The 24,779-nt window shown below is 38.8% G+C and overlaps 1 protein-coding gene across 6 annotated transcripts in view; it reads right to left on the reverse strand.

Moving 5' to 3' along the window:
* Positions 1-24,779, reverse strand: part of CARMIL1 (capping protein regulator and myosin 1 linker 1) — a 194,021-nt gene that overhangs the window by 74,998 nt on the left and 94,244 nt on the right. For all 6 annotated transcript variants that reach the window (XM_014875147.2, XM_014875146.2, XM_088172249.1 and 3 more), the window contains exons 9-16: positions 22,346-22,421; positions 19,718-19,806; positions 14,639-14,733; positions 9,779-9,865; positions 6,061-6,164; positions 4,186-4,263; positions 3,994-4,070; positions 2,966-3,070 (exon numbers count right to left, since the gene is read on the reverse strand). In XM_014875147.2, the coding sequence (XP_014730633.2) occupies positions 2,966-3,070; positions 3,994-4,070; positions 4,186-4,263; positions 6,061-6,164; positions 9,779-9,865; positions 14,639-14,733; positions 19,718-19,806; positions 22,346-22,421 (711 nt within the window). The remainder of the gene's footprint in view (positions 1-2,965; positions 3,071-3,993; positions 4,071-4,185; positions 4,264-6,060; positions 6,165-9,778; positions 9,866-14,638; positions 14,734-19,717; positions 19,807-22,345; positions 22,422-24,779) is intronic.

A 24,779-nucleotide genomic window follows, 5' to 3' on the forward strand; every position in this document is an offset into this window, starting at 1 on the left:
TATCTTTAAACTCACTGAGTTAGCACATGTAATTAAACATACCACAACCGTAGAGCTAAAGGAAGCCCATATAGAAATCAAATAACAATTAATCAGGGGAATTTGGAACTCAAGATGTCAGGTGTCTGCATTTTATCTATCTCTTTTTTCTAGGCAGGATTGATCTTGAATCACACATTCAACTCGGTGACTTCTGGTTCACGGACACAAACCAGTAACTTCTCCTTTGTCACAGGACAGCTCCAAGTCCAAAAGCTTTCTGACATATGCTGATGAATGATGCCAGGAAACTACTGTTTGATACACCATACTATTTAAATTTTTCCTTCCTGGAGCCTTCTCTCATATGCTCTTGCAGTCTTGGCAAAGACAAACAAGTCTTCCTGAAAAAAAGTGTTTCTATCTTCTTGTGTTTAACCAATACTGTGATCTTGATGGTTCCGGAGAAATTTTTTAATTTCTTGCCCTTAAGAACAAAAGGATAAGCAGCTGTCCCACAATACACATCCTTAGTCCTTTTAGCACCAAATTAACTTCCACTTTTTGAAGTGAATTAGCCAAGCCTTGTAGAGTTTGAGCGGTAAAGAAAGATGTCCTGCAGATCAAAGTCCTCTGTAGTGTTGCAACACACTCGGCTCAAACTGAATGAAAAATTTAGGTCAGAGAAAAAGCACATCACAGAAATTACCAGAGAGTACTAACAGCTTCTGTCCTACCTCCTAGCAGAGGTGAATGCTGTCACCAGAACAAAAGCAGTCCAGGCCAAAATACCAGATAGCTGGGAGTGGCATGGATGCTCTGAGACCATTTCACACCCAGATGGACTTTGCTAAGATGCCTCTCCCTGGAGCTTTCTGTGCTTGTGGAAGAGTTTTCTGCTCTCAGCTCCTCCTATGCTCCCCATCACTGCCTCTTTACTTGCACCAACATCAGTCAGGCAAGTAATTCCCTCCAACCCAATTCAGCCAAATTGAGCCAGATTATCTTAAACATTCCCAGAAGCAGTTTTTTGCTAATGTGTATTTTGACTGAAGAGGACTAGGAAGATACTATTTGCTGCCCAGCTGGCAGGCAAAGAGTCACAAGTTTTTGGGATAAATTAATATAATAACATCTTTCATGAGCACTGGCAACTGTACAGTATTCACCTGCTAAAATTCCTCATACCATAAGAGACCCTCAACATGACAAGAAGAGAACCTTAACTAATCTTAATGTTTGGTGCTTCTCACCTTTCCTGATTTCTGGGGATATATTCAATGCCCTACAGTATTTTCTTTTTCCTCTCAAACCTTCTGTAGTAGTTACATTCATCCTTGTTTTTCTTCCCGGCTGCCCTTCACCATAGGATCAATAGCTCTAATTAATCAGAATCAACTGTGTTTCAAAAAAATCGCCTTCTGTTTGAATACACATCTGTACCACATCTTCCTAATACTGGCAAACTCTGAGCAAGCATGACAACAACCAAGAGCATCACACAGAACCAAGTGAAAGATAAGAGCTAAATGGCTCCTGCAGTTGAATATGGATTTCAATCCAGTGCATCTGACTTAACCATCAGCCTCTTCTTGGAGGTGCCAAGCAACAAGACAACAGGCCACAGGCAGAGACTGATGCACAGGAAGTTCCACCTGAACATGAGTAAGAACTTCTTTATGTGCAGGTGACCGTGCACTGGAACAGGTTGCCCAGAGATGTTGTGGAGTCTCCCTCAGTGGAGATACTCAAGAGCTGTCAGGATGCAATCCTGTGCCATGTGCTGTAGGATGACCCTACTTAAGCAGGGAGGTTGGACCAGATGACCCCACTGTGGTCCCTTCCAACCTGACCCATTCTGTGATTCTGTGATATTGCACTGCCCTCTTCAATACTGAATTGCATTAAGAACAATTACTCTAAAACTACGTGCACTACTCTTTCTGCTGTTGCACTTACCACCCTACCCTCCCTTAGCTTCCTCCAGAGTGTATCAAAAGCTTTCCATCCCATTCTCACTCCCATTCTCACTAACTGTTCTTTATATCCCACATCTCCAATCTTGCCATCAACTCCTGTCCATTAGATACTCCCCATTCCCCTTCCCTGTTGTCCCTCAGGAGGCAGGCTCCCAACCACACAAGGATACATCCATGCACCTATATCCACATTAGGATTGCAAAATAGGTAGTGAATGTGTCTAGGTGTCTGCTACAGATAAAGTGATGCATATTTTAACACGTTAGTTAGGAAGTTGACACTTTGAAAAAATTGAGCCAAATAAACACCAGTATTCTGCCAGAATCACAGAATGGTCTGTCTAGACTAGACCTATCCATCTAGGCCTATCTTGACTTTAAAACACACTTTTAAATTTCATGTCTGAAAATTTCAACCCAGGTCAAATCCACACACATCACAAGAAGGGTGACAGTGCTTCAATTTCCCTCAGCCTGCAGAACCTGTTAGTCACAGGTTGGGAGACATACAACAAGGAGACTCATCTCATTTAGCATTCTTGGAAACAGCTGCCATTGTCTCCTCTCCCAAAAGGAGAGCATAGCTCTGTGCAGTAAGTTTCTCCTCCCAAACACTGCAACAGGTTCTGTTTCACTATGGCTGTTGCAATAATGCAGTCCCAAAGGAATGGTACTCACACAAGCCTATAATCCCATTTCACTGTGGAGAAGTTTTGTTTGTAAGCCACAAAGAAAGAAATATATCCCAAAAAAACCACTGACAGAAGCTAAACAGTTCTGACATTCCCAGGGCAAAAAATATGATTCATAGTCTCAACTGTGAAATGGAAAGAACATTTTATGAATGTGTGACCATCACAAAACTCACTCTTCTAATATCAATAATATACAATGGGGAAAAAAAGAGAAGAAAGCAAAATTCTTTCCCCTTTTTAATATGAGGCACTCATATAACAACAATACAAACTCGGTTTTAGGTACAGGAGAAAATGAAATTAAATTCTTACTTTAGAGGCTCAGGAGGGAGTTTAGTTCCTGAAAGGTTTATCTGCATCAAAGCAAGTGAGCTGCTGAAAAACTGTTTGAAGGAGGGAGGGACTTCTTTTCCTTTTCTGTAAGTAAACAAATTCATTAAGAAGTAGCATTAGAAACTCCTCATTCCAATAAATAGTGAACGCAAGCCATCAGAAATGTAATGATCTTTTACAGTTTAATTGCTCTACCTTAGGCAGAGTTCTGTAATCAGTGGCTCTCAATTAGCTTAGAATTATAATGTCATCAAAATGTTGATTCAACAAACAATCCTCACAACTGCAGTGCTGCACAGAAGACATTACTATCTACCTCCTGTATGGTGAAATACAAAAAATTATTATCTAGGTCTGGTTAACAGTGAACGAACTTCCATCTCGAAGATCAAACAGGACATGAACAAAACCCTGAAACTGCTTTTTCACCACTAGAAATAATTACTCAGTGATAGAATACCTTAGCATTGATTAGGTGTCATCTCTGATAAGAACCCAAAGCTTCAATTGGAAGAAAATGGAAGCTAATATTTCCTACAGTGCAAGTACTCTAAAAAGTAAATGTTCAGTCCCAAAGACTTTCAAAGGGAGTTCCTCCCAGAAGAAGAGAAAACAGGAAAAAAAAAGCATTTTTAACCATCATCAAATCATGAAAAATACAAACTTTAAAAATCATATATAAAGAGGAATCAAGTCAGCCGGACTTCAAAGCCTGATGCTATGCCCTTTAGAGACAAAAGATATATATAAACTTTCTGCTGCATCAGTATCACACAAACACATATTAGACAAGGTAGCTTACTTTCCAGACCTTAAGCAAAGAGCAGAGAGGGAAAGAAAATATTTTGCTTAGAATAAATAGAGCCTATTTCATTGAGCTCTAAGACTTCTAAGGCTTTATAAGAAAAGTCTCAGATTTCTTCTTGAAAAGAAGGGTGCTACATGAGTGTAAGAAATTATAGACCAAAATACTACAGGAGTTGAGGGCAATGACATTTAAACTGTACCTGTGAGAAAACAGAGTCCTGGAGAGGCTAAGGACAGCTAAATGCTGAAGACATCCACGAAGGAGGGCTCCACACACCTGGTTCAAAATAAGGGCAAATCATTGTAGTTTATATTAACCCAAAAAACTATCTAGGGATAGAAGGTGAGGAATGTTTCCTTGGTATTGAAATAGCCACAAAAATGGTCTTTACCATATCTAGTGCACACTCCGTGTTGGATAAATCCAGGTGAACAAGCGCATTTGGCTGGGCCAAAAAATTGTACAGGCTCTATAATTATTGGACAGAAAGAATTACAGAAGTTAATATTTATATTATGACAACAGTTACCACCTGTCATTGCATTTTCAGCTTTTACTATAAAATCACCTGAAACTTCACCTAATCAGTGCAACCTGTTTTACTTTTGCAGGCTATCATTTTTTTTTAAATAGTGCAAAAATGGAGCTCAGACTACACTTACTCAACATTTCTTTTAAAGAACAGGTCTTGTCTTACTATATTTAACTTTTGCAGCAGATGATAATTAATTAAGATGATAATTAAACAGAGATTTGTGATGTCACTCAGATTTCAGAAAGGGTAATTGGTTTGTAAGTTAAAGCCAGACCCTTTAAGCATGAGGGAAGCAAATAATTTGCACCTGAAGTCCATAGTTAGTTCTTAATTTCAGATGTACATTACAGGTTTAAGGGAGAATATAGAACAGGCCATAAGATTTTAACATTGATGGCTTCAGCACTGTATAGAATATGTCATGTAAATGTTAGCATATGCAAAACTTGTTACTATATGTTATTTCATTTTGGGCTCTTTTTAGTCTCAGAGAGCAACACAGAAAGATAAAAGTGTGACCTAATTCACAGAAAAGTGGAAAGCTCAACTCCACATGAAATCCAGCCAAACAGTGCATGCTTAACATTTCTAAAATAGATCCATTTTCCCAAAAATTAGGTCATTTATCCCTATACCTACAACACAAGAGAGGTCCCTACTTTAAAAATTTCCGTGCTTTCCTAGGGTTTAATTGCTATATAACAGGATTTCCTTGCTCCTGTTAGAAAACTGATTCCACAGATTAAGAGACCTCAGTATTAATAATCTTTATCTTTGAACCATCCCTTTGACAGGCTAAGAAAAGCCTCACTTTCCACATTTATCTCTTAAAATATTGAAGGTAGACCTTAGGGTTTTTTTTTTTTTAAAACACTGCCTGTCAAAGACTTATTTATTACGATTTATTTTAGCTTTTGCTTTTACATCATTTACTATGTTATTCTCTCAGAGTAACTAACTATGTGTCTTTACTTACATTTAACTTACATTTATTTGCTACCTTTAAAACCCTGTTGTCCCACTGACCCTTTCAACTCATGTCTGAAAAGGCTAGTTCTCTGAATATGCTGATGGATCTGCAAGTAAGATATGTGAAAAAGTCAGTCATATCTGACTGCACTTTAAATTATGAGATTGGCTGACTATATCTTCTTCTGCATCTTCTAGATGTTCAAAACTTAGAATTCAAAACCTGACAGTTACATGCACATAGCTTTTGATATGAAAGAGAAATGCAAATGTAACAGTCAAAAAGTGAATTTATACAAATTGAGAAGTAAGTGGATTCTGTTATGGAGGAAAAAGAGCTCCACTTCAATGGCAATTGATAAACTGAACAAAGGAGTCTAAAAAATAATTACATTCTTCAAAGAATCATGGGTTTCAACAGCACGTGTCAAGGAGGTGCACAAATTTATTTATACAAACAAAAATATTGAAAAACAGAAATTCTTTACAAGCCAAAGGAAATAATTTGCTTCCAACCTTCCACTGAAAATTTTGTAATAGTCTTACCATTAAAAAGATGATGAGGGCTTTTTAATGGCATTTTGTCACTTTCAAACAGAACTCGGAGAGAATGGTAAGTCCACTGAAAAAAACTGGTATCCTTGCACTTTTCTCAGTTCTTTTAGATCCACAAAGGATCTAAACCAAAAGGTTTTTGCCTGTGTCTTTGCTGTTAATTGAACCACCCGTTCACGATGTCCCCAGTGGGAGGGAAGTGCTTACTGAGAGATCATCTCCGCGGAGCGCGTTCCCTGAGAGGTCCAGATAGACGAGCGTGGTGGCCATCAGCGAGTTGGCACTCAGTGACTGGGAAAGGCTGTTCACCCCTGCCAAAAAACAGGTCACAGCTCAGCTGAGCCAGCTCCACACTGAACTGGCCCAGAGCCTGCAAGTGCACGATTTCAGTGAACACAGACACGCACGAAAGTTTAATGGCATCCTGTTGCCATGGCTGTACTGCAGCTGGGGAATACAGAACCAGGCAGACACGAGACCTTTCCCTGACACAGCCTGCCCAGTTCCACCTGGACCACGCTCTCCCAACTTCCCTGATGGAGCCACAGTGTGCTATACATCCCAGATCCAGGATGTATCCAGATCCATTTTCAAACAGATTTTAAAACCACATTTTACTCCATAATGTTAACCCAGTGTCTTCCTACAAACAATAAGATTTAGACAAAACTATTTGTGGAAGTAGATGAAAGCATCTGTGGAAGACCAAGTACATTAACAATTATAATTACTGGAACTTCAAAAGCAACTGACGAGACCTAGAAATTAAAAATATTTCAATTAATGTATTTGCCTGTGATTTCATAAAAATAGTTAATTAAAAGTACCAAGAGATGCATAAAGACTCTCAGTTGCTTATCAGAACAAACACATATTTTTCACATTAAAATTAAAAAGCTCACACTGGGAACAAACCAGTCAGGGCTGCCTTCCACTGAAACTTTTCAGCTTTTCAAAATACAAATTAGGACATGGCTATTTCTCATTCCTTCAAATCTTCCTCTTTCATCTGAGGGCTCTGCAGCTTATCATAATCTTGTAGATGGTCTTTGCTGCCTTTCAAGCACTATGTGTATGTGTTTCTTACATGCATAAGCATCACTGTGTTCTTTAGTTGATACAGCAGGGTTTTTTCTAAGTTCCTGGCCAAAGCTATAAAGAAAGTACGTGATCTACTACACAACATTCAACAATTTCTCAAAGCTGGTCAGTGAATCTGGATAGGCATTCAATGAATGAAACACATCCAGTCTTCACTGAAAAACTATTATGAAACTGATTTGCCAGTGAGGATGTGGAAGAAACATCTAGCAAACTACTGGAGACAAAAATATCTACATCAGTACTTTAATTTTCTGATCTTTCAAATATTAAGAAAGTCTCCCATATTAGTAGTATGGTTCCCAGTTTCAGGAGGCTTTTGAAACTGGGAAGTATCAAAGCACAGGAACACCTTTGTCAAGTCTCAAATCTTTCCCGCTTAGAGTAATTTTTCTTTTAACTTGAGATGGTGTTGTTGAATTTACACTCTGTTGCTAAAGGTAAACAGCAAACTAATACTTTTTGAAAATTAAAATTATCTAAAAGCTATGTTTAAATGCTTGATATTACAGTTTTGGATTCACTTTAGTGAGCATTCTCAACAATGTTTACAAGCAACAGAAGAAGAAACAAATGCAATTTTATCCTGGTTGCTCAATGGTACCTAGTTATCAGCTGGTGTTCCAGCTGGGTTAAACTATCAGCAATTCAGTATGTACAAGCAAGAACCAATTCTGGGAATTCAGAAGCAGTGTCTGAGTTTAAGGGAGAAGAAGAGCTATCAAACAATTCATAATGTTGCTGCTTGTTTCATGCTTAAAAAGGGGACAACTGCTCAAAATCAGCCACATCAGTGAAGGAAAACAAATGTGAATGAGGGATTTTTTTAATTAGCCCCTGGCTTAGGTCCAGAAAAGCAAGCTTTATCTTCGAATGAGTATACTAGAATTTTTCGTTTAACCAGAATCTTCAAATCAATAAATTTATGTTTGAACTTCACACTACCTCATGCTATACTCTAACAGTAATCTCACTTTCATTTTCAGACAATCTTTTATGCTCTTTTACCACTCTCAGGAGGCTCAGACTGTTAATAGCTCTCAGGAACTTTGAGACATAATATTTGAAGAAAGATCAGCTGGGAAGTTGCCACCTGAACTTCACTTGTCAATCTTAGAAACTTATCTCAAATAGAAAGCACTTTTAAAATAAGGTCAAAACCTGTGAGGGATTGTTCTGACTTTCTGAAAAGCTTAAAATAAAAAAACTAAGGAAAGAAAAAAGGACCAAAAAAAAAATACATGCAGTTTGGAGACTACTGAATCCAAGGACTCTTTTAGACTTTCTCCACAGAAAGTATTCAAGTTCCAAAATAGACTCACAAGTTAAAACCAAATCATTACTGTCTTCTTAGGTTAGAGAGAAACTGACAGCTTTGCAGCAACCTGAGTTGCTTCAGGTCCTAAAGGCTGCAAGAATTTCCATTTTAAGCTGTGGCATATACTATTTTTAAGAAATACTGAGGAGCTGCCATGGGACAACATTAATGGTAACATTACTCTTAAGCTCATCAGTATTAGACATACTGGAAAATATTTTCAGCTTCTGCTTACAGATCATCTTTAAAAAGTATGTTAAAAACCTCCAGATTCTTTAAATAACCACAGAATTCACTTTCACTGACAAAAGTTGTGTGGGTGAACTTCATCAAGCTGGCATTTATTCTTTATGAAGAAGGAAATGTTGCTAGAGTGTTCTTTTGACTCAAACTTCACAATCACTTGCTGAAATAATTCAGCTCCCATGAAGAAAAGTAGAGAATGAATGAACATACCAGCATAAATTTGTGTTAAATTCACAAGTATCTCATTTCAAGAGTGTATGTTACATTAGTCAAGATTCTTAATCAACTGTCACCAAAAATTGAGTTAGCAGTAGAAAACAACAAACCCAGAGTTTAATAAAAGTATTTTAGTGAAAATCATTATTTAATAAATTCACCTTAGGATTTACTGTTTACTTAAGCATAATCAGAGCCGTAGGCACTCATAATAAAACAACAAAAAGTCCTTCACCCCACCCATATTTCCTCAGGTCAATCGTTGAAGCTAAGGAGAAGACAGAACCTGCACTTCACAGAGCAGTAACAAACAGGATAAAAGGGCATGGTTTCTATCTGTTATCAACTAATGTCCTTCATACTGTTAACTCAGTCATCTTTTCCAGGTCATCAACATCTACAAAAAAGCAGCAATAATGTCAGTGAGGTTTTTCTATTTTTAACGTCCATTAACTATACAGGAGACCCTGGGTTTGTGCAATCTGTGTAAGAGGTCACTGCTTCTATTATTTGTAAAACTAAAATGCAAAAAATCCTGAAAGCTTCTGACTTGTGTTTCACTGCTTTTATTGCTTTCAAAATAAACAACCATTTCAATCACAATATCAAACCAGAAATTTGTAATTTATAAAACAAAGAAGTCTTCAGTCAGAGCAAGTCATTCACCAGCCGTTGTCACAATGCTTGGTTTCATAAAATAACTGTGTACAAAACATTTGAAAATTTCCTTATACATTTTTGCTTCAGACATTTTTTTGAAGTGCATATTAAACATATCTTTCATGTCAATCCTAATTTCAGTCTTCCTTTATAATACAGGTTCAAACTTAAGCCTTACAGAAGCAAGTCTGAGTTTATCAACGTGCTGAAGGGTACTTAGGGTTCAGCAACCCAGGACTGCAAAAAAAGCAGCTGCACTGTTGAGAAAATACATGTAAATAATTTACAAAATTAATTGTTTTATAATCTGGTAAGAAAAAGTATTTTTTGTATGTAAATCCGCAAGTTTTAGAAGAGAAAAAGAGGCGTTTTTATAAAACGTACCTTTAGGTGACAAGGAGGTTTTAGATAAATTTAAATGCTTCAGTCCCTTTGGAAGTTTGGCGAACTGGATGCTCAAAGATGACACACCTGTTGGGGGAGCAAAGACAAAATTTATGTTTTCAGGTGAGCTCTGTGACCTCAGGTTTTCCCAGCAAATCTCAGCAGGGCAAATTGCATCAGTGACACTTGAGGAGGAACTGCACTCACTGCAGGTGGGCTCTGTCATTTTAAGAACCTTTTAGTGATGTAATCAAGATCCCTGCTTTGCTAACCACTGAACAGATAGGAAACTTTGTTTTTAACCATTGGTAATCCTCCTTAATTAGTTGAAAAACTTTATGCTTTTGAGAAGGAGTCAAAGTGAAGCTATTACACACACCAGGCAGTCAGCACTTGGAAAATCTGGAAGCTCTATGTTTCAGAAAAAAAACTAAATTAAAAAATCTAGGCATTAACTAAAACCCAACAATGCTGTTCCACACAAAACTTCAAACTCTTTTAATTTTCTTTTAAAAGGAAGGGCTGTCAAGGCAAGAAAGACACCCACATTAGCTAACATATTTTTCTCTTTTTCTTTTTTCTCTTTTTCTTTTTTCTCTTTTTCTGAGGCAAACCCTAAGAGCCTGACTGAAACCTTTACCAAGTCATAATGGTCACTTAATTCCCTCACAGCAGCCTGCAGGCTACCAGTCAGGACACAGGCTTGGAAATGCAACAACTGCTTGCAATCCTAAACAGTAAAAACCTATTAAGATGCTAACACAGACTGGACTGCCTCAGCACAAATTCAACAAAAGAAGAAAGCCATAAGAAGGCACTTTTCATTAAAGCCTTTACCCAGTGTGTCTAAGTTCCCCACTCCACAAATTTAATTCTTCATTTTAAGTAAAAGATTGAAATTTGATTAAGTGGGAACATCCTAAATAACAATGCAACTAAGCCGTGAAATATTTATTAGAGGAATAAATCAACATAGAAACTCCAGGCTTAATCTGAGGTGTGAAATACAGTCGTCTACAACAACTCATGAGGAGAGAAAAGGGCACAGAGAAAAAAGGTAAAACCTTTTACTTGGTTGAAAACATCCTAAATTAAAAAGCTTGTGATAAATGTGATTTGTGCTAATTAAACTGTAACTATATTAGCAAAATTGTACTTCAATCAATAGAAAATAATTGTTACAGAGTGGAGGGAGATGGGTGAGACAGGACGGAGGAAATCCTCCAGATGTTGGAAGGGAGTAGTAGAAGGACATAGGTCTGATAAGCAGCATCTAGAAATAAAAAGATCTTGGAATGGGCCAAACTGGGATGATTCCAGGCATGGAACTTGAATAAGGTTTTACTGTGGGAACATAAGCTTAGCTACATAACCCAAGCTCAGTGCACCCTGCACTACCTGCAAGGTTACACAGCGGACACTGATGAAGACAACGAGCCTTCATCAGAAATAAGACCCTCAAAAGGATGAGAGACCCCCTAACCATTAGTAGAGCATGTGCCATACCACAGAGTGACGTAGATTGTAGGAATAGAAATTAGGAGGAGTCTTCTAGAAAATTCTGTAGGAATATGTATTAGCATATAATATATAAATGGGACTGTTAGCCTTAATGTTTTGGTACGTGAGGAAGGGTGAGCCCCTCCCCGTACCCCCGGCTGGTTTTGCTTATGCTTTATACGAACCTCAATTATACTAAATTACTTACTCACAAATTTTATATATCCTGAAATATATGTATCCAATATTTTGATTGTATTAATTTATATAATTGTTACTCTTAAAAAATTTGCTGCTAAATTTAATCTTGTCGTCTCATTCATAACAAGCTGATACCCTTTCCACATACACAGACATGAAACAGTCTGTGAAATTGTAGGTCACATACATACATTTACTCTGCTTTTATTCTGTTTTACTTTTCATTGATAATGAAGGAGCTACCTTGCAGATACTGTGGCAGGGGTTTTTTGTTTAGTGCTCTCTGTAAAAGCAGGTTGCATGCAACACCCGTGCAGCTCAAGACAATACAAAGTTTTTTATTTATATTGCTAAAACACTAGACCCATGAGACCTTGGAATCATTTGTTGTAAAGCACAACGATAACCAGATATCTTCACCAATTTTCTGCAAGAATGAATCAAATCATACTAACAGGATTTTCTTTTGTAACTATGTAAGGACAATCAGTATCACTAAGGATAAAACAAATGTAATTTTTGATGTTAAGCATTTTGACTGAGACATGCAGCAAATAGTGTTACCTCTCCATCTTTGTATTTAGCTAACAATTTGCAGATCTAATTGTCATTCTAGCCAAGCTGAACAATTTGCACACCTTGCTAGCACAGGGGTTACGTTATAGTTATAAGATACAGGAATCAGGTGCAGAAAAGAAAATGTGCTTCTGGTTGCTCTGGCCCTTGAACGCCCTTTAAGTCACTCATTTTTGTTAATGGCAGAACAGAGGTGAGAGTTCACATGGCAGAAATGGAGTTAGCTGCATCCAGGCACGCAGTTTGGAATTTGAGTACTACTAGGCTTCAGTATGTTTATTTTGCATTATTTTTAACAAAATATGAGATTAGATTCTGATCCTAGTAGAGCCAAAAGTAAAACTGTCATTACTTCAGTGTGGCTAGATTTTTACAGACAAGATTGATATCAAATTTTCCAGGTGTTAGTCTCACAAATATTGACAGTACCATAAAGGACAGCCAAAACCAAATTAAGACAGTGGTCTCAATAAAAAAGAAAAAAAAGATTGCATATAAACATGCCACTGTATTTGAACTGAAGACAGGTCCTATGCTTTAGGCAAACTAAACAGACTTCCCATACTGTTGGAATACAGACAGTTGCATTAATATGTAATAAAATCATGCCTTCACTTATTGGTACTCAACAATATATAACAGCTTAGTGTATGTTTGTGTTCATGCAGGGTATAACATGTTCTTCTCCAGAAAATAAAGAACTCTGTGATTTCCCTTATAACCACAAAATAATCTAGTTCCAGTCCCTGCAGGTGATTTTTTCAATAGGTATTTTCCAAAATCCGTATGTTTATATGAATCTCCACTTTTACTTGTGAAATCCTTCCTACCACTCCACAAACAAGTTGACCAAAATCAAATCTACTCAGGGAATTTTCTCGACCTGAAAAGTTGCAATATTTGCACATTGCATTATAATTAATTTCTAAGTACTCTATAACCTACCTAATTCTAATGAAAAGGTCAAATCTTAATTGCATATTTGATAAGAGAGGCTGAGATAATGAAAAAAACCTTACTAATTTCTCCAACTTGTAGTTTCTGCATTTCATTTTTGTCTTATAAGTGGATATTGTGGAATGGCTTGAATCTATAGGTTTGTTGCAAAGAAAGCACCCCCATGGATATGTTTAAAAAACGAAAAAAAGATCCCCTGCACTGCAGAGTACCCAATGTTTGGTCAATTGTTTTGCTTCCAAGATAAAAATTAGTTCCTTCGGAAAAAAAAAAAACAAACAACCCTTTCAAATAACACAACCTAAATACACTTCTTCAAAAGCAGAATCGACAATGTAGCAGCCTTTTTTCCAGCTTACAACAGAAATTTCTGTAAAATGGAGTAGGCCTACGGCACATTCTAACAATAACACTCTTCAGCAAAGCACTGGCTTTCATGTGATAAGAATTCTTAACAAGGACAAGCAATAATCAGCAGGCAAGAGGTAATCAGAAGGGTTAAAGCAATTCAAGTGAACAATTTCTAAGAAACTACTCAGAATAGGTTAAAAACAAAAACATTCTCATACTTGCTTCTAATCAAAAGAAAAGTGATACAAATATAGAAAGGGGAAAAAACAAAGCCCTCCCAGCTATTCTTCTCCTCACTGAATCAGCAAGAAAGAAGCGACACCTACAAAATTTTGTGTTTACAACATTCTGAGTCCATCAGGTTGTAATCAGAAAGAACAGCTTTTCTATTTTGAATCATGACAGCAAAGAAAATACAAAATTTCCCCCAAACAAACCAAATAAAAGGAGAAAAGGTTCACTGTGTAAAATTCTAATTTTTCTTCTGGCCCAACAGGAGCACAAGATAGTCTGATCCCAGAACACTCTGTGCCTGGAATGCATTAAGTGAAAATGGAAATCTCACATGGGCAGTGCTGAAGGGTCAACTCCAGACTGAAAGAATGTAACCTTATTTTAAAAATAAATGCCTCTTGGGTGACAAAAGGGTAGACAAGGGAGAGGAATGACTTGATATGTACTGAAATCATGCCTAGCAGTGCCCAGTCTGAGAAAAGCTGAGCTGTTCAGCTTGATTTTCCATCTTGTGGAGTTAACAGCACTTTGCTCCATAGGAATGCCTGTTATGCCAGTATATTGAACATTACCAAGGCCTCACAACAGGGCAAGCTAGCAAAGAGCTGAGAAAAAAGGGTAATTTTCATACTGAAAAGAAATACGGCATTACAGCTGAAATAAAAACACAAAACCATCAGACAAGTACAATCCAAGAAATGAAGTTGCCTTGTGCTTCATCTTTCAACTGATTACACTGCTTTTAAAAATACACACCTCTTAAAAACTGGGGGGTTTTTTTACCCTCTAGTCCTAAACAATAACTGTGTTCTATCTTCCTTTAAAATCCAGCGTTGGTTTAAGGCATTTAAATATTTCTCAACACACCAATGGATATTCATAAGCCAAAAAGAATGGCAATTCTCAGTCATTTGTGAACCATAGAAATTTACAGTAGCATTATGCACAAAACAATAACCTATTTTTCAGGCAAAGCTGAACGGAGCAGCAATAATCCTCCTATTACATTTATAGAAAGAAAAAATGTAAATGTTACAGTACCTCTGTCTTCAAGTGGATTGCTAGCAAGGTTGATCGTATGGAGTCCTGAGTTGGGATTATGGGCTAGGGCACTGGCTAGCTTTTGTGCAAAATCCCTGCAACAAAAAAAAAAAAAGAAAGGAAGAAGGAATCCTGTTACTTCCTCTGTCATCACCACATTCAAAGGCTTAAAAGCATCAAGGGATCAAAGTGGCCTTTGCTGCTGCAGAACACTGATTCCTCATGGTTCTAAACAATGCTTATCTGGCTAATTGGCTATTTCACAGGGAGTTAATTTGTTATTTATTCATTCTGTGACCTAAGAGACTGAAAGGTATACAATCAAAGCCTAAAACACTTTTGACAGAGATCTGAAGGTATAAAATAGGAGTTACACAGAATAACTCAAAACTTGACCACACCTTCCACCTCTCTGCACACCACAGAATTTGGAGATAGACATCAACTTGCACACCACCACCTCCCTCACTCACCATCGTGCTCACTTGCAGCAGCTTTCTGCCAATAGTCACTCAAACAGATGGGCTTTGCAGCATATCCAGAAGTATTTCTAACCTTACAAAACAGCAGGAGTAGCTCTCTCAAAGAACAGCAGCACAGTGATGAGCTGGTCTTTTGCTTCTTTTTATAGTGAGAACCATCAAAGGGCACGACTGGCTGATCACAGTCCCAGCAATGGATCCAAAAGAGATGTGTAGCATCAGTTCTGTAACGCTGACCACAGCCAGGCCAGGCAGCACAGAGAGCTTTGAAACACCCATAACCAACTATGGTAGGCAGATGTAGTAGCATGACCTCTGTTCCAAAGCCACTTGAGAGACAAGGGAGCACTGCCCTGTCTGAAAGCACTTTCCTCCAGCTGGCTGGCACCACCAACAGCACTAAGCTGAAAGCTAGCTCGTGTTTTGCTGCACACCACACTGTCACACTCTGGTGGAGACACATTCCTTGCATGAAGTCAGAAGGCTGGTGTCTTATCAGCTCTAGGACAAATCCTCAAATCTGCTCTTGTACCAACTGAGAAATTAAGATGTGATTAAAGGATGAGACCTACTGTGGGCCATTGATAAAGTGAAGCTGAAACTTCAGTGTTCTTACTTCACCTAAGTTAGACACCAAAATAAAAAGCAAAACTATGTCTTGAACTTCCTTCTTTTTTCCTCTGCCTTGAAGGACATGGTTTCTCTTCCTGTAGGCCAGTGGTGAACTACCAAAATGCTAATTAACACTGCCCTCTTTCCTTGGAACAGACCCTGCCTACCATCAAACTCTGTGCTGAGAACCACAGTGGAAGTAGCATCCTCTTCTAGTATTTGGAAGAGAAAAGAGACTGAACAGCAATATCCTCAATGGCTTTTGGTTATCTGCAGTTGCAAAGCTTACTGGAGTACAGAGATGCTCCAGGGAAGTTTAGTTTCCCTTTGAAACCCTATGTCCTTCTGGGGCTAGAACTGGTTCCAGCACTGCAGATGCATGAAGAAGGGCTGCCTTTAGGAAAAACATATTCTCTTCCTAAAATACAAGCAGCATGTGAATAGAAATATTCAACAAAAAGAACTTCTGTCTTGAAACTTTGCCACCTGACAGGCCCCAGGGTCTCCTGCTTTGCTACCAGCTGGTGTTGCAGAAGACTACAGATCTCCTGTAGATCCTCAGTGACATTTGCCAACATTCTGGAAATCCTCCAGCATTTCAAATGGTGCAAGATGCCTGCCTTTAGGCAACTGAATTAAGCTCCTTATGTCCAGCCAAGAAAAATGAGGTTTTGAGTTAAAAAGCAACAAACCCTTTCCTCCTGAGGAGTTTCCTCTTCCTTTATCCCTAACAGATTCTAGTCATTACAATACTTTTCCTATACCTCCAGGCCTGTTTACAAACTCTGCTCCAGCTTTTGCCAACAATATAGGCAGGATTACCAAAACAGTTTGAACAACTAGAGTGTGTGTGAGCTACTTAGCAAAGGCACAGCAAACCAACTTCCACCAGAAAGCACTGGATTATCTATACTGGGCTCACAGGGATCCAAGGCTCATTTTGGAAAAGATAATACAACAAGTAACACACACACTCCCTGTACAGCCTCTGCCATAAACAGAGGCACCTTGACTCTGCTCATGGGGGAACATCTCTTCCCTTCCTTTGTTCACTATTTCTTTCAAGTGATAAAATTTTACTTCTTTTGTCTACACACTTATGTAGAGAACATGTGGTGTAAGTCTGAAACTTTCTACAGCAAGCATCAAGCTCACTCTGTATGCATTACACAGCCATGCTTGGCTGAAACAAGGTTATTCAAAGTTTGGAGGTAAAGCCCCCAAAAGATTCAATTTAACTATACATATGACAGACTAAAAATATTTAATCAGAGGGAAGAATACTATCCATCTGGAAATTTCAGAACAAACAAAACGATTCCTTGAGATCTGTCTAGACAACATCCCTGTAACAGAAAAAAAAAAAAGGATGTGTGGCAGGAGGCAACACTGTTAGGCCTATGGACATTAAGATCCTGCCAAGAAGGGGAAGATAAGACTGACCATGGCTGTCAAGGGCCCTCTGGATACCAGCACTCCTGTTGTTCCCCGTGTGGCAGCTGGTCACTCCCTCTGGAACAGGGCTGCACGGGCAGTGTGAAAGGAGGCAGGGACATTCTGCCTGCCAGCTTTCAGAGAGCATGTAAGCACAGCAAATAAATCATCTGCACCAGCTCCTGCAAGCAGGCCTTTGCAGACTGGGAAGTCTGTCTTGCAGTCCCATGGAAATCACAGAACATCCTGTGTTGGAAGGGACTCCCAAGGATCAAGTCCAACTCCTGATGCCGCACAGGACACCCCACCGTGTGTCTGCAATTGTTGTCCAAAAGCTCCTCGAGCTCTGGCAGGGCTGGGGCCATGGCCAGTGCTCTGGAGAGCCTGTTTCAGCACCCAACCACCCTCTGGAGGAAGAACCTTTCCCTAATATCCAAGTCCTTGCCACTTAGCATCTCCCGATGGAGCAGGCCAAGGGCGGCTCCCACCATGCACAGACTGTGCCTGTCAGGCCAAGCTGCAAAGCCTGGTAGACAACCAAAGCCCAGCCTAATCAATAGGCTGAGTTGCCTACTGAGAAATCAGTATTTTGGTTATCACATACTGTCCCATTCCTCTAAAATACTTCAGGGATTAAACCTCTTTTCAAGCTTTTTTTTTGGGGCCAGCCTGAATTACTCTGCTCTCCCTGAAATCTAGACATCGTGTTATGTTAATTAAAACACTTACCAAAACATTAGTGATTGCTGTATGCATTGAAGCTTTCCAATGTTATCTAAACTGCATCCTTTATGTGTAGTTAAAGCAATAGCAATGGGGATAAATTTTCCAAGAGCATCTAAACTAGCACAAATCTTATCAGACAGGGCCTTTCATTTGACATCCTGTTTTTCCCAACAGGAAGTTCACACTTCCCTGGTTCTGGGTCCTTATTACTGCCACTGCACAATAGTTTGCTGTTTCATCATTTGGGAGGATGACAAGTGTTTATGAGACTGTGGCCCAAACCAAATCACAGATATGAGTGGCTGGAGATAGAAAATAACAGAATCATCTCAAACTGACTCTGCTGCAGGAAGAAATATGCTCTTGCAGCTGCTAGGGTTATTTCTTACAGCTTTACTCTTGGTAGCTCTTTCTTAACCCTGGTTTGGCATTCTATCACAGCTCATTAAAAATGACTGGTCTGTAAGCAATGGGAAGGAAGATATCCAGCAACAACAGGATCTCCTAGCAAACAGATATGAGAAATGGCAAAACTGACAAATGCATCCTTGGCAAAAACAGACAGTGTTGATCAGAACAGATACACACCAAGGCACAATGCCAAACACTCTGCATGTAAATGGAGACATGAAAATTACAGGTTGATTATCTGTCAAGGCCTGTTAAAACTGAAAGCAGCTAATCCAACGCTGATAAATTAAGGTAGGCAACGTGCAAAGGTAGTCAACATATCCTTTAATGTTAATGATTATCACTAGATTTCATGGCACCTACTGGAAGAAAAATGAAATTAAAACCAGAGGCTTATGTCCAAATGACAGCTATTGAAGGCAGTGCACTAGTGATCAGAAAGTTCACGTATTATTCCAAACTCAACCTCAAATTTCTTGTGTCATGTAGGCAATTTTCTTTTAAAGGCATTTCAATGCTAAGTGCACTTTAAAAAGGAGAAAAATACTCCAACAATAGGAGACAACGTAAGGCACACCAAATATCTCCCCTGTGCTTGTTTCCCTCTATTTGCAATTCTGCATAGTGTTCTGCTTCTCCCACCTTTACACTGCTTTTTTAATTTAAAAGAAAATCCATTAGGTCTAGAGTTTATCTTGTCTACATTGTCTTGGACACTACCCTAACACTAAAACAAATACTACAAGTACAAATTAGCACAGCTGCAAGTGACTCGAACTTTGCTTCTATTTCCTGTGAAGGGGGGGAAAAGCAAATACCTAGTAACTACAATATACTGTACTTAAAACATATGCAAGGATTTAATTATATGGCGTATTTCTGTCTATCTTCCTTGCCTATGTCAAGCCATCAAACTTACTGATCTAGTTTTTTCAAAAAAGTAGATCAAAAGTAGATTCAAAAATGTAGAAGTCCTGTTATATTTGAGCAGACAGCAATCCACATTAAGATAACAACAGCTCATTTGGAAATAAAAAAACGTGTTATGCAAGATGGAACAATATGCTTTTTTAAAAAAACCTAAACCACTGTTTTTTAAATTATAAAAAGGTGTTGATACTTCTATTGGAGCCATATTTGGAGAGGAACAGTATGAGCCAGTTTAAAGTTTATGCTCTCTTTCAATCACTTTCTTCCACTTAGCCCAACTCTCCAGGCAGAATCTTAAAAACACCAATTTGAAGGGATTTCTTGGACATACAGACCCTCTGGAAAACCTGACAAAAAGCTTGTGACTTGAGGCTCGTCAGACACTGACACAGCTTTTTAATGCTTATTGTGGCTGACATACATCACGCATCCCTTTTAGTGGGAGCAAGCAGGATCTGAAGGACATTTCGAAGGAATTACTTACGTTCTAAGCCCGGCATTCTCTAATACCAGTTCTTCCAACCGACTGGACCTACTCACCACTCGCAGTATCTGCTCACAGAGATCAGTGGACTGCCACAGAAAAGACAGAACCGTGTTAAAGAACACAAACACAGAACAGACAGTTCTTGAGTTAAGCTGTACATTGCAATGGGATCCAGGCCACAACCATCTTCTTGTTATACATAAATAGGAAGTAAAAATACCAAAAACATCCAGAAGAGTCAACAGAGTTCTGGAAAAGACTCAAGAGAAGCAGGAGGCAGACTAAAAGCAAGTAACTAATGAACTGGGCCACCCAGCCAAAAGGGGCAGAATTTCTATAATGACAATGAAAACAATCTAAATCATGTGGTTTAGAAAAAACTCTCAATCAATTTTTTTAAAGAAATCTTATTCGTATGCATGCTACTCCTGCAGAAAAAAAAGTGGCAACTAGTGCTAAGGAGAATAAAGCCCGACCAGGAATGACAGTTCAACACAAAGAAAGATGTTAGAAGGCAAACAAAACAAAAAAACAAAAACAAAAAAAGAGAAAGATCCCAAAAAACCTCAGGAGCAAGAACTAGTGATTAAGGGCCAGTGTATTTGAGTATGAATTCTTCCAGCCTATGCAGAGGCAAATCCCACCTCATGTTCTTACTGTTGTTGAATTCTAGAATTTGCATGGGTATTTGGAAGTGCCATGAACAAAACGTGACAACAAAAGAGTTTGTTTGCTCTGCTCATTCAAATAGAGATAAAACCCTAATCATTCAAAAGCCATGCAATGAACTCTGTACCTCATCACCTTTTATTATAAACTTTTATTTTGCTTCTAGATTTGACTTGTCTTTTTCCTCCCCCTGCTCATACTAACCAGCATTCATGTGATATCCAAAGCTGAATTTCAGTCATGATCATGAAGTGCTGAAACTATTCTGTTACCTGCCTTTAAAAACAACAATGTGACATTCATACCTGGGATATTTTTGTCTCTAATGACCATCTGACACTTTCTAGTTTATGCATTTTTCAGGGTTTGGGATTTTTACTTTCAAACTAACTGAATGTCCAAAAAAAAAAAAACAACCCTGAAAAAAATAAATCTGCTCTACCACACATGTAAAATCTTATTAACCCTTTACACCATAAAGACTGACAATTTTTGGTGAAGACTGTCAACTCAGCCATCTTCCCAACAATTTATTTACCATCCATGTTTTAATAATTCAGAATATTATCCCAATCCTTGTACAGTACTGTGACTGCAAGTGGAAAGTTTCATGCCTTTACTACAAACCACTGTGGGTACTGTGTATCAAACACAATGCACTGGATGGCCTCTGGATATGTCTGACCTCATAATGACCCTTGGCAGTGTTCTTATGGCATGGATTCACTGTCCAACGATCTACATTTTCCTCATTTTTCACTTTAAAATGGAATGTGTGGAAGGTAAGAGGTTGGGGTTTTTTAAAGCAACTGATGCATTTTCTAGACTGACAAAGTTTATTTGTTTTCCACAGGAAAGCTGCTAAGAAAAAGCCCTGAAACATTCATGTAAATGTATCTCAGATAGATAACAGGGCCAGGTTTTATTCTAAGCAAACTACACCAACCAGTCTTCTAACTAAGCAAACTATTTCATTTCACTGAAGCAGAAACTGATTAACTGCATTGTACCTTTTAACAATGTTCATTTTAACAGCAAACTACAACAGCACTACAAATACCACCAGCTTCATTCCATGCATAACTTTGAGAGAGATGTCCCAGCAGGAAAGAAGTTTTTTGCTTACTCTTTTGCCAAGAATCACATAAGTTCCTACTGAATTTTCATTGAAAATTACAGCTTAGGAATATAATGAGAGCTTTACAATAAAATGGCATCAATTTAAACAAGATTAAACTTAATATTAATTTTTAAAGGCAAAAGCTTCTGGAGGCAAGCATGAAAGCAATTTCTCAAACAAACCACTAACTCCACCTGTAACTATGAACTTTCAAATTTAGAAGAACTAGCATTTTGATATATTTAAATTGTCTGAATTACTGCTTTTCTTGGCCCATTTTTCAGTACTCCAACTTGTTTAGACATGCCCGCTTTTTGCTTTTAGAAATGAAAACTGATATGGAAAAATACCAGTGCCACACATCAGTGCTTTGGAAAACTGGAAAATAAAATCATCAAGTTGCAATGAAAATTACACAGAAAAAAGTGCTTTATGCAAGAAAAAAAAATCTCTACAATCCTGGCATTTTCTTTTCACCTCCAAAAAGCAATCTGAGATTTCTGACTGCTTTAAAGTTAGTTTCCTATTAGTCATGTAGTATTGTTTGGGGGAGTCAGCAATGCCTAATGAAATGCCTACTACTATCAACCAAAGAAGTTTTCAAACTATATTGTTTGAAATTTTGACAAGACCTGACTCTCAGCAGTGTTTTTATGGTGCTAATTGACTATCCAAGAGTTTGTATTTTCCTGATATGATTCCAGGGAAAAAAAATTGGCACTAGATTACCCAGTTTTACTTGCCCAAAAAATTTCACTTTAAAAAATGTAATAGCATCCTTTAAAACACAGCATAGCCTGGTAGAAGCAGATAAATTGTTTCAATTTATTACTTACTAATTTCAGATCCTTGGAGGACAGCTTTGTAAACCACTGATTATACTCCAGAGCAGCAACTATAGGTATTAAGTCTCTAGAAAAAGAAAAACACTTTTTACACACATTTCATATAACTGTCATTTGAACCAATCTCCTAAGTGTTCTTCCATGTCTCATTCCCCATAGTTTTGCAATGCTAATTGCCTACCATCCCCATTATAGAAAGCTCTGCATTCTAAAAAACAGCAGCAGCAGCTGCATGTCTTCTTATTTTAATAAAAATTTCTGACTGGCCAACTGGCATCCATTCTAGCATGAATTTTAAAATCAGGAATTTGTCTGGGCTGCCATTCCTACTTTTAGCATAACTTTTTCTTCAGCCTGTGACATGTTTAAGCTTCCTAATCACCTCTAATTATAATTTAGAATGACGCTAAAAAGCTTTTTGGCAGTCTGATGATTTAATATAATTCCATGACTGAATGCTTCTAGAGAACACCACCTTGTCTCATCTCTATAGTTAAATTCCCCCAGGAAACAGGAGACCTGCAACAGGATAATGCGACATTCAGCACTAACCATCCTTAATTGTAAAAGGGATTTCACAAATGAAAATCTAAATTATTCCCATTTTCTTCATTCCAAGCCTCTTAACGTGATCTGCTCTCCCTCTGTTAAGTTTCTCCAGAAGCAGACATTAATAAATGTCACGTCTGTACACTACCCCCCAGCAGAATCATTCATCAGCACTATCACACCATTTAGCAGTGCAGCACTTGGATAAGTTTGGTGCTGCATATTAAATACTTATATACACCTACACAGAGGCTTAACAGCTCCTTAGAAAGCTCTCATCTTTATAATTAAATAAAGAGCTGCAACATAGACAAACTTATCAAGCCAGCAAAACAGTGGCATTCAAGCCTGTTTTTCTAGGGAGAAATTTAAGTGTTGGCTTTTATAAATAAGCTAGTCCAATCCCACCCCCCAGCTCTTCATTCAGGACATATGCAGGCAGGCACAGGTCTGCACTTAACATGCAGCACCTTTTTCCCATCTTCTTTTTATTCTTCCCTCCTCCAGTTTTCCTCTGCAAACATGCAGACACCTCGGGGTGGTTGCTAAACCCACAGGAAAGCCAGGAGACAAGGCGACATCACGTGGACAAGCATTCCGCAGGCTATATTGGGAACTGCAGTTGCTAGATTTGGAAGTACAAGCATCACTAAGGTAACAGATCGAAGGTGCAGCATTTTGCAGCACAAGACTGTAGCCCACCAACTGAGAAGCTCATACAAATAGACCATTTTCACACTCCTGCAAAGGAACAGTGTGGGGTGCCCTTCAAGGATTTAAGCCATCTTTCCATCTTGCTCACAGCACACATCACCTTGTGCGGTGAATTTGCTTCCACAGGCACAGCAGAGACTTAGCAGCTTCTTGGAGTGTATGGATTTATTTCTGTTCACCATGCTGGTTTTTTCCTACACACTTCATCTCCACGTAAAGCAATAACTAACTGGTGAAACGTTAGGTGAGAAAAAATATCAACCCAGAGGTACCTCCCCCTTAGGCTAGGCAGGCAGGAATCTTTCCATGGCGTACAGAATGCCCATAGACAGAAAGCTTTGCTCCTCCTCTGTGGTTCCCTGGCAAGATGGGTAAGGTGGTAATGAATTTGCAGCCTTGATGCCTCTCTTGTCACTGCCTTTGCCTTGGAAGTTGAATGAATATAAGAGCAACTTTTCAGGTGAAATTTTCGGTTGTTGCAGTCACCATGCATCAGTAACCAGGCAGCACAGCTGGGCAAACAATGGACAGGCTGACGCTGGTGGAGCAGAGCTGTACATGCTGTGGACCACCACCTCCAAAAGCAGCAGAAGGTACCATGAGCATTTGTAGTTCAGCCATCAGCAGCAGCCCAGTTCCTTGGAAGGAACAGAGGGACAATGACTGGAGATCACCAGCTGCAAGTGTTCACACTACCAGGGAGGGGCAAGGCAGCCTGGAGGGCTGGCAGGAGCTCAGGAACTTCTGGGCAGGAGAGTGGCTGCAGACACAACTTGCCTGAGGCTGTGCCTTTCTCCCCTTTCCTCCTCTGGCTCAGGCTGAAGGACAAGGGGTGCTCAGTCTCAGCAGGAGAGATGTGACACTTTCAAGACATATTTAAAGATGAGAACTTGCAAATCACCTGGGCTGATTTGTTTTAAAGTATTCCTGTCCAGCTGCAGCAATGTTTCTTGAATAGTTTAGTCTCCTGCAGTGTCCAAAGCCTGTTTGTTCAAACCCCAGTCAAGCACAGATACTGCCTGGGACCTTCACAAACAAACGCCAACTGCTAACCCCACTCCACACACCCCTTTCCCCTGCTCCCAACGTGCCTGCAGACAATGGAACCCCTGCCTGCTCTGCAAGCAGCTGTACTTGCTGTCTAGAAATGTTACTTTACCAG

The sequence above is a fragment of the Sturnus vulgaris genome, chromosome 1, assembly GCF_052056855.1.
Source record: "Sturnus vulgaris isolate bStuVul1 chromosome 1, bStuVul1.hap1, whole genome shotgun sequence".
NCBI lineage: Eukaryota > Metazoa > Chordata > Aves > Passeriformes > Sturnidae > Sturnus > Sturnus vulgaris.